This window comes from Hippoglossus hippoglossus, chromosome 14 (genome assembly GCF_009819705.1).
Source record: "Hippoglossus hippoglossus isolate fHipHip1 chromosome 14, fHipHip1.pri, whole genome shotgun sequence".
NCBI classification, from domain to species: domain Eukaryota; kingdom Metazoa; phylum Chordata; class Actinopteri; order Pleuronectiformes; family Pleuronectidae; genus Hippoglossus; species Hippoglossus hippoglossus.
Window position 1 is genome coordinate 22577934 of NC_047164.1, and position 14199 is coordinate 22592132.

A 14199-nucleotide genomic window follows, 5' to 3' on the forward strand; every position below is an offset into this window, starting at 1 on the left:
AGGAGGTGAAACATAACCTTACAGGGTAGATCTGGTTACATTCTGAGGTGCTATCAGTGTTTGAAAGTAGATGTCCGACAGCAGCCCATGCAGTCGCTATTTGACTCTAACTAGACGTAACTTCAAAGCCTCAATGCCACTTCCTCCTACTCTATTTTTTTGTTATTGCATTGAGAGCAGGACCATCAGACTACTCTTCATTCCCATCAGAAAAGAAATCCCTTCGTAATCTTCCAAAAACTTGCAGAGGCTTTGTCACTTTGAAGAGAGGACATTTTGACAGCTGTCTTTATCAGGTATTATCAGGAAAGTCATTCATGAACCATTACGACTCTTTCTCCTAAAAGTATGGCCAACGTGGCACCGTATGGTAACAGTATATATATATATGTATATATCTATACACTCGGCAGAAATGTCTGTCCAAACAAAACCTTTTTAGCCTTTATCGGAACAATGAGTCACTTAACAAGAGCAGCAGCATATGGGTGAAATGTAAAGCTGAAGCTACTGAATCTCCTTAACGCTGAACAAAACAATTCATGGTTTGTGTCCTGTTTAGAGCACAAGCGCTCCAACCACGCTCCTGCTGTGACTGTTCTGAAAACACAAAGTTGCATAATACAGCCCTGTGTGAGGTGGGTATACTGTGACAGTGAAACGTGGTTTTAGTTTAAAAACAGCAAAGCTTACTGGTTGAGTGGGAAGGCAAGACAAATCAGAAATACACTACTGCCGAATCATTAAAGGTGCAACAATCGTTACTAGAACAAAACTAACAATCGCTTGTTGAAACGCACCTCCTGTCGTCATTCTTTCATTTGCTCTCCAGGGGGGATTTTCACTTGTGCCTTGTGGTGCTTGAGTTTGTGTTATTGCTTTTCATACATAATTGTGCTCCCAACATGCTGTCATTCAAATTGATGGGGGTGGAGTAAAGATAGAAGGGGAAGAAAGCAATTTCAAAGCTTGGAAAAAAGGGAAAAACAACCTGTGGGATTTACCGACCCTCTATCTCTTGCTACTTCTTTCTCTACGTTTAATTGTGATGTCTAATGTCTGCAAAAGACATAAACACTTACCAGAAACCCAACGCATTTATGTATAAGTAATTTGCACCTTGCAGAGCTATGCAAACTGTTCTATCCAATAGAAAGCACATTTCCATATGTTTTTACAATCTACAATCGTGTCACCCATATAGAAACAGGATGTATTTGAGTTGTTTGCACATGTTTGATATCTGAATATTTCACTTGTTCAGTCAACCTACTTTCCCATGAATTCTGATTAGCACAGTTCTACCACATTTCTCTCATGCTTCGCCTCCAATGCCGGAGAATTTGGTTTTGGTTTGATAAATGCAGAATTTAGAGCATGTAATTTCACACGTCCTCTTGATTTATACTTTGGATGTAACTGTTGAGCAATTACATTACATGCTCATTTCACGCAGCCGTGTTGTCAGTGATAAAGCTGTGTGTTTTTCTGCAGCCGTTTATAAGCACAGCTCAGGAGGTTTGGAGAGAGGGCAACTGGGGGTGTTTTTATAAGTTGTGCCGCCTACTTGCCTCTTGTGTGCAGAGGCCAGAATGTAAAAAAAGACTGAGGATTTGAATGTTCAGTGTTTATTATAGTCCTTCCCACAGTAGTGCTACCACACTCTTTACATTCTGAGCCTTTGAGCAGTCTAAATTTATCTTGACGTCACAGTTGAAAATCCAGTTTTTAATAAAAAAAAGCCTAAAATTAATTAGTTTTCACTATTTAGAATTAACGATTGAGCAGGTATTGTACTTTTTTAAAATACCTTTAACAACTCTGCAGTTACACAGATCGTTAATTCTGTGCTTTTCTCTTCCATTTGCAGTCTATTGTCTAAACTTTAAAACACCAAATGGTGTAGTTTGCTGTAATTATAACCCAAATTTCAGCCCTTTTGTTGCCCTAACACTCAGATTCAGAACTCATGTTATTACCATTATATTAAACCAAAAATCCTGACATCCTGCCCTTTGATTAACAAAATCCTAACCCTTTACCTTTCTATGCTGTGGTCTTTTCTTCAGGATCCAGACCCCGGATGGAGGATGCTCCTCCTCGGATTGTAGAACACCCGTCTGATCTCATTGTGTCGAAAGGCGAGCCGGCCACCCTCAACTGTAAGGCCGAAGGTCGGCCAGCTCCTGTGGTGGAATGGTACAAAGACGGTGAACGCGTTGAAACGGACCGAGAGGACCCTCGATCCCACCGGATGCTCCTACCCAGTGGTTCTCTCTTTTTCCTGCGAATTGTGCACGGGAGGCGAAGCAAGCCTGACGAAGGAGTCTATGTGTGCGTGGCGCGCAATTACCTGGGCGAGGCAGTCAGTCGCAATGCATCGCTGGAGGTGGCAAGTAAGTGTCTTAGTGTGTGTGTGCGTGTGTGTGTGTGCGTGCGCGTGCGCGTGCGTGTGCGTGTGTGTGTGTGTGTGTATCTCGATATTACCGAACCAAATGGAATGGTGTCTTCTACTAATATGGGGCAGCTAAATAGGAAATGAATGAGCGTGAGGGACAGATGATGTGACGGTACAATGATTCTGAAGACAAAAGTACCAATGATTACTCTTTTCATCATAAAATGAACATATATTGAAAATAACATTGGAGTGGATTTCACACTTGGTACCAGTTCCAGATAATGCATATCACACACAGAGAAAACAACATGGTGTGTGCTGCTGTACAATAAGTCTGGGTAAGAAAAGATAGTGGGGAAAGGCCAGTGCTTGTCCGTATATCAGGTGTCAAACATCATGTTATGTTTTATGTGGTTCCAATAATAAGAAGTGGATTAAATCTCCGATAGAGCTCACACGTAATGATGTTAGCCACACTATAAAAGCAGAGTGCAGAGGCAGCTTCAAAGGACTCTCTGGTCTCTTATCATCCCCATCACTCGGCTGAGTTAACATAAGACACCACCCCTGACCTTGGTGTCAGATCTCCTGGCAGCTTGCACCCTGAGGCCCACCCCCCCTCCAACCCTCCCCCCCCCCCCCCATCATGCTTCCCAGCCTCCAACATCACATCCTATCTTCTCCTGCTCTAGAGAGCCCGGCCTCTGTCGGGTTGTGATCTGTTCTCGGCGACCATGGTTGTTAATGTAGATAGATGACGGCTAGCGCCAGCGGAAAAGAGATAGCGGCTGTCGCCACTGGACAGGACAGCTGAGAAACTTTTTAGCAGGGACGGGAGGAAGGGCCGCTGTTGGTTTGCACCCTCTCGCTAGAGGATGTTAGTTCCTTAAAATACAACAAACTCATGTGTTTCCAGCCGTCACCCGAGTTTTTCTTTCTTTCTTTGTAGCAGAGCTGCTTGTGATTGGTGGCACTAATGAAATGCGGACATGGTCAATTAAATCTTTGCTTTTAGTTCAGGCCATTACCTTTAGTGTTAGAGGATCACAAGAAATTGCAAGCTTGTTTTGACAGCAGTAGCAGCAGCAGATTTTTTATAGAAGCGTTTTCATGAATACAAATGTAGTTTTGAAATTTTTGTTATGTCACATTGTGAGAAAATAATGTGACTCAGTGCTCCAGTTCACGTAAGAGTTATTTATATAATGGATGAAAGCACTGGAAGTATATGTATTGATGATGTATTATATTGATATTGGCAGCCATGTCAGTTAACTTAAATACTAAACAGATAATGAAGTTTGCTTGTCTACTAATGAAGACATAAATGAGTCTTGGCATCATGCTGCCAGAAGCTTTTACAGAAACACCGGTGAAGATTAAACATTTTTTCTTTTTTTGAACTCTTCTAATATCGCCCACCTTTTAAAGGTAAAGCCATTCCAGCACTTTTTTCATTGCATTACCAAGAACCAGCTGAATGCACTAAAACCACCTCCACTCCACTAGAAATCGGTGAAACTCTAGACTCCTGTCAAACACTTCACGGCCGGGCATCATATTTTCCTGAAAGGCTCCAGCCTCTAACTTAATAATCAGACAGAATTTCCTTTGACTGTCTCCACAGAGAAAAAAAACAGCCCACGAACCATTCGCTATCCTCTGTTAACAGCTGGGATCTGCGTGTGCAGTGTGTCCATCACCTTCCCTAAAAGCTTTTTTCTTGCAGCATGAAGAATTGCCTTTCACCTGGCTCTCGCTCTGTTTAGTTATCAGCATCAGAAGCTGCAGGGTGTTTGTGATAGAAGCTGTATATGGCAACCCGGCAGGAAGAATAGGTGCAGGTGTTGAGAATCACTTGTCACAGAGATGCTCAAGAAAAAGTGCTCACGAATAGAGCCAGCATTTTCTCACCCTCCCATTGATGTTTTTGTGTGGTGTTTCTTTGCAGTGTGCTTCTCTTGAGCTCCCCCTGTGAGTTTCAAAGAAGCTGCGTTCGCTTGTCTTGATTCATGACATGAGAATCGTGCTTCACCTGCACTTGTGTAATTAGCACCGATGTGGTATTTCTGGCAGTGTGCTGAAGATGACTAGACAGTCTGATCCCTCTTGTAGGCCAACATTGACAGAATCTCAAGCACGGCTCTGTGAGGTTGCACGGGGTCGTGTTTGCAGTGTGTTTTCCTGTGTCTCTCTCTTGTCAGTCTGCCAGGTCATCAGTCCATCAAGGTTTGTGTTTGTCCGGCTTTCTCTTGCTTTCTCTCGCCCTTCGGGAGGTGACATTCTCTGCAACTGTCTGCAGAAAGACACAGGGCACAGGGACACAACTTGATGTGCAGCGCTTGCTCTCACAGATAAGAATCCCTAATCCACAGTGGTGGAGGGGAAACTATAAGTGTGTGTCTCGTTTGTCCGTCTGCCTCCACACAAACCGGCAAACACACATTTGGAGTATTGCCTTTCGGGGAGAGAGTATGGGAGAGAGAGAGGTTATAGAGAACAAACAGTGGCCTGTGCCAAACCCGATCCAGTGCCAGCCCCTGCAAGACTCCTCTGCACGGCACCAACGGGACCGGAGGTTAGGCCATAGGCAACACAAACCCGCCTGGTGCTGCCAGGGGGCTCAGCGTGGAACCAGAGAAAGCGCAAGATGGCTTTTTGTGGCACGGTGTCATTTTGCTCCCCAGCCTGTGACTTGGAGGCACTGGGGGCAAATTGAGAGGGAGCTGCATTGTGTGTTGGTGTGTATATTTGGCATCACGGTGGGAGCCAGCACAGTGGGACGGGTGGAAGGTCCAGGAGGTTTAACCCCTCACAGTCCATCTGGGGGAGGCTGAGAGGCATGGTGAAGTCCACTGAGTATGAAGGTAAAGGGCAGATTTGTGGCGCACTGACAAACATACCTGACCCGAGAGGTGGTCCAGGAGTGGTCCAAGACAAACAGCACCGATATTTGTAAAGAAGAGATACTGTCTCACTACAGATGGCTTGTCTTGACATTTTCTGAAGCAGCATTTGATCAATGAGTCGGTCAAATAAACGGAACAATAGACACTTCGTAGCTGTAGTTTGAATGTGTACACGGTTAAGATTTTAATCTTGAAAGTGGTTCTCCACCCAAAATGCATCTTTTGAACATAAAACACTCCGTGCAGGCTTAAAACCCAGCTGTGAAATGTTTGTGGATTCCTCACTGACAGAGAACATCTATGCGAGTAGGTTTGAAATCAGTCCGTTGTGGTATATTCCACTGTTTTTGAAAAAAGGTATTTCACACAACTCCTGCTTAATATTCTTCGATTCCCTTTGGCATTGCTCCCAACATCAGTGCAATAGAATCTGTTCCTTGTGCTGAAATTAGGTGTTTGTCAATGGGGAAAGTTTGACCTGTTGATGATGCTAGATAAAGATTCAAGACAAAGTTGGATTAGGATCATGGGGATCATGTAGGTTTTCACAGAAATCCATGGTAAACTGTTGAGATTTCACTCCAGAATAACATGCTGGACAAATCAGAATCACTATCCCTGGACCTCTGCCACTAGTACATCGGAGAATAAGTCCAGACAAAAAGATGTGTCAATTTAAGGCACATAAGAGATATCCCAAACTGTTTTTTCAACTCGAGTCCTGAGCATTGTTTGAAAACAACCTCGTCAAACCTGAGGGTTTTCTGACAAAATACTAAAACCTTTATTTCTCAATCACTAAAGCAAATGGAAACATGAACTAAATGGTTTTAGGGCATAAAACTTTGGCTTATATTATAATCATTGCTTTTTCTTTGGAAACTCCACATTATCAGAAAATGGCACATTTCCCAACATTTTCAGTTCAGTTCAATATTTGTATTGTTTACATTAAACGCCAACAATTTTAGCTCTCAGGTGTTTTTTATTTCATGGTGATAAAGTTTTTTTAACCTGTTTCATCAGGTCAGTATTTACCTCTGGTTTGCTGTGACACTGGCTCTACTCTCGGAAATCCTCCTCCCTCCTCCCTCCTCCCTCCTCCCTCCTCCCTCCAGCCCAACCATATCTCTCCCCCTAAGCCTTTGCCCAGCAGGCACATTGAAGTCTGTTTCTGAATCTATTAAATCGTTGTCATTGAAGTTTCGTTCGAGTAACTTCAAGTACTCTGCTTCTGTCGCTCCCCTCAGCCAAGTCTGCTGCCATTGTCTGAACTGAGACTTTGAAACCTTTTTTTGGGGGATGAAGACCGTAATAATGATAATAATAGTAATAAAATCTTAGTGACACATCCCTTAGTGAATTTCGACTTCCCAACATGAATTTCAGCAAATTACAATGCATTTAATCGGTCACATGTATTAAAAACAACATGACACATAATGTGTGTACATTGCATCCACCTATTAAGGGAGAAGCACAGAGACATAGCCCCCGGTCCTAAAGTGACCTACACATATTTCCTCTGGTCTAAATATTTACCCCTTAAGCCAATTCTGATCCCGGAATCCAGGTTTCCTATCCTATTCCAAGATTGCTTTAAATAACATCTATAGGCTTGTTAAGATATTCAAATATTCACTTGTTGTATTGACTGTCTGCGTTAGTACAATAATTCTTACTCATTTGTGTGTGTCCATTTTCAGTCAGCCACTCAATAACTCATTAGGAAACGTTCTGCTTAGTTACCTCAGCAACAGTTTTCACTTATTAACGTCATGTTTGATGAATGGATTTTTGATTCATGAACTGAGTTTCAGGCTTCGGTAGGTGTTGCACCTCAGATATCATAGCTGACAGGTTAAATGGATTTTTTTTATTTTCAAATAAACATTACACAGAATACTTTGCATTGTAATAAATATGAAAGTGAAAAAGGTGGAGCATCTTATTGCATTAAGTTGGTGAGCTGTTAAAAATCATATCCTAATCTTAGGATCAGTGAAAATTTGAAAAGATAATAAATTTACTTTCATGAGTTATTTAAATAAATGAGATGTAAATGTAGCTGCTGTCCAGCAATAAGGCATAAAACATTCCTTTCTCTCTGCTTTGTCAGTCCGTACCTGCCTCTACTTTACAGATCCATCACTGTACTGAACATTTCCACAGAAAATTCGTATTTTTCGGCCCAATCCTATCTGATTTCACGCATTAAAAAAAACCTTTGATCCTAAAAATGTGGCCTACAAAGTTTTTTTGCTGCGAGCAGAGTCTGATTCATGTCAGATGCATAAAGGTCAGTCAAGCACAATAGACCTAACGGGCCAGACACCCCCGGGTGGGGATTTGGAATTCAGAGGGACTTGCCCAAGCTCCTGGCAGCTTTTTCTTTGAGTGTTTTATACCTCTGACGTTTTTATTATGCCTACTATGTTTCCTCCGCCTGGCTTTATGGGCCATGAATATTCATGCTAACAGGGGAGGGGATAGAGGTGCTTTTTCTAAGGTGCTGGGGGCGGAGTCGGATTGCAAATAAAACTGACTGGGGGTAACCTCTCAGGGTTTTATGTCCCCTTCCAAAACCAACCCCCGCACCCTCTTTTAAGGTTGTTTAGAGGTCAAGCCTTCAAGGTTCCAGATAGCAGCTGCCTCGTGGAATCTGGGGAATGAACAGGTGAAGATGTGACCAAAACCCTGTCTTCCTCTGCCTTCGTGTAAATTAGCTCGAGTGAGTGTGTGTTGGTTATTTTTGTAATTGGAGTCTGGACCAACTTTCTCACCAGGGGTAGTCCCAGACACAGTGTGGGAGAAACAGCTGAAAAGCACTGTCACTAGTTGGATCCTCCTTTCTCTTTCACATACACACACACACACACACACACACACACACACACACACACACACACACACACACACACACACACACACACACACACACACACATACACATACACACCTGTCATGCTGTGCTTTTTTTTTTTTTTTTTTTTTATCAATGAGACCCCTGTGCAGTAAAAATGGATTTCAGGGTTTATGGAATTGGACATGTGGAAGGGATTTTGTGGAGTTAGGAAAGAGTTATGATCGGAGAGAAGTAGAGGAGTGCGGGTTGGGTAGCTCTGATAAAGGACATAAAGTGACCCCCCCAATCCCCCCCCCCCCATCCCCCCATCCCCCCACTCAATCCTACTCGCTCTTCTCTGCCACTCTCCTGCTGCCGTCCGTTCTCTCCACAAGCTGCCCTCTGTCCCCTGTTATTAACCCCAGTGGTCTGCAGCCATATGGGTTGTGATTGGAGCTCTGCGGTGCATGCTGTCAGACACAGCGGAGTGCATTCACCGTACATCCATGCAGCATAGATAAGTATCTGCAGGGTATGGAGCGGAGCGCCCTTGATCTGCCATCAGTCTCTGTTTACACCTCTTAACATCATATCTCTCTACAGAATATGTCAGTGTTGCTCTATCCACACTTTTCATTTTGTCAGAGTTGTCTTCACGCCATACTAAGGTTTTAAAACGGAGGGAAAATGTCACTTAATGGTTTAATGTTGAAATGAATCTGAAGGCAGCCTTGTGCTCTCCAGGCTAAAATGACTTTCTGTGCATTGTAAACAGAAACTGCTCCCGTGTTGAACCTGTTCTGAATGAGCTGTTAACAGCGGGTGTTATCTGCTAACTGATTCTGAACATTTTTAAGCCTACTTTGAATAAGCTGATATAATCTGTTAAGATGTAATGAGACAGCTGATTCTATCTGGTTTGTCTTTTGGCCTATTAAGGATAAGATGTTTTTAAGAGCTTGTCAGTCATTCGTTGGAATAAAGAGAGGCAGTTGACCCTTTCTGGTGGATATTAAATTGTCAGGGTTCCTCTTTCTAATTGCTCTATTGTCAGTCGATTATAGACGGCATCAATGAGCAGTCTCCACATCGTTATTTCTATTTGCCGACCCAAGGAGAGCTGGATAATCCTTCACTAAAAAGTGTCTTTGTGTAACGTTTCCTCCATTTGTCCAGTATAGTCTTTAAAATCAGGAATGACATTGCTGACAGGCTGATTATCCTTTTTATTGTAGATATGAATCTTTGAGTGATGTATGAGTACATGTCGTCTTCACATTCGGCCTGCTCTGCATCTTCCTACACATCCACAGGAGCATGACAAGCTTTTCCACCAGCTGTCGGCAGCACTTTTTCCATTCAGCTCTATTTATCCAGACAACTGCTGTCAAATCTTATTTTCCAATTATCTCCCACTCATCTCTGTCCAAATCTGCTTTTTTTTTAACCAGTTATGATATGTTCATTATAATCTTTCATCATATACTCAGGGTTTTTCCCCCAGTTTCCTTAGAATCCTGAAGTGAGCAATATGTCCTGAAGTCCTTTACATTAGTGAATGATCGCACTTTGCAACACACTAAATAACACTGGTGAAATAAGACTGATATTTAGTAGATTTGAACTGTAAATTCTTGACTCTCCCATGAACATCTGACAGTGTAACAGCATGTGGCTGCTTTTAATAATCTTTGTTCCAATGGACGTCTATAGACAGCTCACTTTCTGAGTCAGCTGACTGAGTTACTGTAGCGAGTCAATTCTTCTCGTAGTCTGAGGCCTCAATTAAACTCCCTTGCAGACATGAACATAGACAGAGCAGACCCATTCTTTTAAATCTCTGTGGCAGCAGAACAGCCTTCAGAAACTCCTGCAGGTCCAACTGGACAAATTTGGACTTTTAATGCTGATACACTCGAAAAGGCTCACTGTAGTGGAAAAAACACTCACTAGCCTAGCAATACAAAAAGGCTACAAATAACCCATAATGCAACAGTGTGCAAAAAACGCTACACTGGTACTAGTTTCAAGAAGAAAATATCTGTTCTCGGTCCTCGTCTTAATAAGGTTGGGGAAACCCTGGTCATATCCGCATGCTGACCTTGAATCAGTGTCTCTGCATTCAGCACACTGATCCAACAGAGAGTGATACAGCTTCACCAGCAGCTCCGTACTGAACCCTTCAGCAGTGACATTTTCAGGGGCTTGATGATAACGAGCCCTCCTCTCTGTGTTTGTGTTGTACACGTCCATCTATCTGAGCGAGCTCCGAGGTAAATTCATGCTTCACTAATGGGATTGCAGGTCCCGGCCTCGTGGAGGACAGAGCCGGTGGCCATTCTGATCTTAAAAGAGAGGGGATCAGATGGCCGCCTGGCCGGAGTGAGGCCACGAGTCTGCTGCTAAGCCCCCTCTGTATGATCCGACCGTCTGCCGGTCATTGAGCCAGACCCCACCAGCCAAACCCCCCTCCAGAGGATAGCTATGAATTAATTAGGCCATACTAAAGTATGACTGGTGATCAGCGTGTGTGTGTGTGCCTGTGTGTTGCTGTGTGTCATAAAGGGTTTGTGGAACAAAAGCAGAAGGATGGGATGAGGTTGGAGGGGGGTTGCAGAGGCTGACAACAGGTGGTGTGAGGATGAGCTTTAACCCCCCCCGACACAGTGGCCAGGGGGGCTACGGAGAACAATAAAGGTCCCTTGCTCAAACTGTTGTGTCTAATCACACCCCATTATCTCCATGAGCCGCTCATCACAGGCGCTGCGTCACGAACCAGACACTCTGCTAAATGACCTTCATAGTTTGCTGCTTCCTTTTATGTTTCCCATGTACTATATTGTAAATATATGTTTCTGTTTATATACATTTGTACATCCAGTATGCCTGCCGCGAGTATGCTTCTACTGTATGAGTCATATCCGAGGTGGGAACAAAGAGTTCCTGTGGTCCGTTTTGGAATCATGTTAATTTTCAGGTGCCTCCTTTCCACACAAAGAGATTCAGAATTCATCACTGCACTCACACAAAAGCTTACACTCACCACAATTGGTCAAATTTAATAACATTGTAAGTAAATGGTCAGTATTTAACTCTTTTCAAGTCTTGGTGACCACTTTACAGTACAGTTTTTGCCATTCACACATTCATACACTGCATCTATGTGCTGCACTTTATCATACATCACTCAATTTTCAGTATCTTGCCCAAGGACACTTCGGCTTGTGGAATCGGGGAGACTGTGATCGAACCGCAGACATTCTGGATAGTGGACAATCTGCTCTTCCTCCTAAGCCATAACCACAGTGAATTACATTTTTGCTCATTTCATTTTAGTACCAAACCAACCAAATGTATTGTTGACTTTTTTGTGTTTCACGGATAGTTAGACTTAAAAAAAAGTCTTCTGTAAACCTGAATGTATTACATGGATTTCTTTCAACTGTCTTGATTAAGAATGCAATTAATTGAGATCTATTAGTCAAGGTCCTACAGGATGCAAATGACCCCCTCTTAGGGCTCATTGAGGCCAACAATAGCCCCCTGGTAAACCTACACATGGGTCGTGTGGTGTGGGTGTGTTGCTCCAGGGCAGAGATTAAGGGGAAAAATGTGAGCAAGGAAGTCCAGCTGGAAGCCTTATCGGCCACAGTAACACTGCACAGCAGTTTTCCTGCTTCAAGGCAGAGTTTAAACTGCAAAGTTATTACATCATCAGTGATAATATGCTCCTCTGTCTTTGTTTGACAGGTAAACAGTGAAATTGCTATGAGGTTCTCCACCGTTAATTTGCATCACTGTATTTACTTTATTGTTGCACCCGACGAGGACAAATGTTAAACCAGGATAAACCTTTTCCTAGACTGCTATGCATGACTGTGCCAGAGTCCTCTGCAAGAGCACCCCTGCTGCACCAATGCATCAGCCTCATGGAAATGAATGAGAAGCCAGTGTTTGTGATGTACTGCTAATGTTGGTGTGAATGTGCCCGCAGGGGGCAAGTGGGTAGAATCATGATAACACACAGTGGGTACTGACTCAGAAGAGAAAGTGGAACAAAAGACAACTATAATGAGATGCAACAGGGAAATAGAAAGAACATAGCACAGATAACAGATACAGCAGTGGTGCCAGTGGTAGAGAGCCGGGCACAGGCAGCACAAACACGCAGAATGGGTAGCTTGAAACAAATCAAACAAATCCAGCAATTTCAAATAACACAAGAAGTGGAATGCATCTAGAGAGTTTCAGGCAGCATTTATGACCGACGTTAAACACAAGAGGACAACATGATCAATACACGGTTCAAACGGAGCAATCGAACACAATCAGAGTGTGATTACAGAGTGGATCAAATGGGAGGACATTAAAGCAATAGAGGGAGAAGTGTCTAGTTGCCAGTCTTGTTACTAAGCAGGAAAATCAGTGAACAAGTGAACAATTTGAAGTAAAGTGGAGTCAAACCACCAGATGGAGGCTTACATCAAAATGATGTGCACACAGTTTGTGGTTATTTTTTGGCCGGCATGATATAATTACTAGATAATAGATATTGGGGAGATCAGTCTCATTGTGGTCTTTTATGAGCTCATCCTGTTTATTGGCTGCAAGACATTGGACTGTGGCAACTGGACAAGTCATAAATTCCATTCATCACTGGACAACTTTATTTAGTTGCTGGACAATCCAGTGTAATTATTATGTGCCAGCTTATTGTGGTAATTGGAAAACTTTGTTAAGATTTAGACAACAAATTCCAATTGGTGGGAAACTTATTTTAAAATAGTGTGTAGCCCATTCTAGAATTTGCCAGCTCATTTATTGGAGTTATTAGATGAGTCAATCTCGCAGGACAACTAATTCTAGGAACTGGAAAAATCCGTGCAGTAATTGGATTCTTCTCTCTGCTGCAGCCCTCAAGCTAAATCTTAGTTGTGCGGTTCAATTTGATGCAGAATGAGGTGTCTGTCAAGAGAGAATTTAGGCAAAAATGTCAACTCTGATGCTGCAAGCATTTGGTGGAAAATTAATATTGGAGTGGATAAAAATATGAGTCTACTTCAAATCCCAATGAGCATTTTGTTTACTGAGACAATTCCCTCTCTGCACATGCTGTAAATATTGGGTTTATTTTGTGCCCTTGTCTGTTGCTGCTGTCATATCGACATCTTCCTGAGAACATGATTAACTGCAGAGATTGCTTGATCTTTAATCTTAACTCTTTTGCATGGTCTGTTTTGTTTGTTCACTTCTGTCACAGTCTCGCCTCTCTAATTCCCTCACTGGTCAAAGCACAGAGACTGTTTCCTAGGTAGTTTTTATTTTAAAATTAACCCTGTTTATTAACACAAGCATTCCCCTTTCAGTATTTAGTATGGCTGAAGTAATCCCCGCTGCCAGCTGTGCATGGTAAAAAGGCATTTCAGGGGGATTTAGGCATATTTGACCTGTCTGCAAATGGTAAATACGAGGGCGACCAGCAGTGGAAAAATGCTTATTGATTTCTACTCGTGTGTATTTGCACAAGATTCATTTCTTCTTGAGAGGCGTAAGAAAAAGGTCAGCGAATGGGGGCTTAAGTCATTCGAGTGGAGCTAAATGGATTTCTGCTTCAAGATCCATCTGTTTTTGGAGTTTGTTGACAGGGTGGAAAATTGGAACTGTTGCTCTTCCCCCAGCCCCTTTCGAGTGCATGGGGTACGAACAGGGGTGGCACACTAACAGGGCAGCAAAGTGGCATCTTCTCCAGCTAAGTGAGCACATTAGCTTCTGTTGCACAGGTGGGGTCTCAGCCATAAGTTGTGTTCATGGGCAGAGACAGCTGACAGCAGGTCCGCTGACACGGTCTCACTGGCCAGCGTCCAACATGAAAACGCTGATGTCAGACAGACGACTCACCTCCTTCACCTCCCAGGCACCGCTGTGAGCCAGGGAAAGTGGACAGTTTCAGAATCAGCAAGCCATCAGTGAAGCCAGACACATGCAAAGAGTGACAGGGATATGTGTGTAGTGCGTGTGTTCACACAACAAGACACGCTGCTGAG

The 14199-nt window shown here is 43.1% G+C and overlaps 1 protein-coding gene across 4 annotated transcripts in view; it reads left to right on the top strand.

Moving 5' to 3' along the window:
- The window catches only part of robo3 (roundabout, axon guidance receptor, homolog 3 (Drosophila)), an 85922-nt gene that overhangs the window by 13066 nt on the left and 58657 nt on the right, over window positions 1–14199 (top strand). For all 4 annotated transcript variants that reach the window (XM_034606779.1, XM_034606780.1, XM_034606781.1 and 1 more), the window contains exon 2: window positions 2070–2396. In XM_034606779.1, the coding sequence (XP_034462670.1) occupies window positions 2070–2396 (327 nt within the window). The remainder of the gene's footprint in view (window positions 1–2069; window positions 2397–14199) is intronic.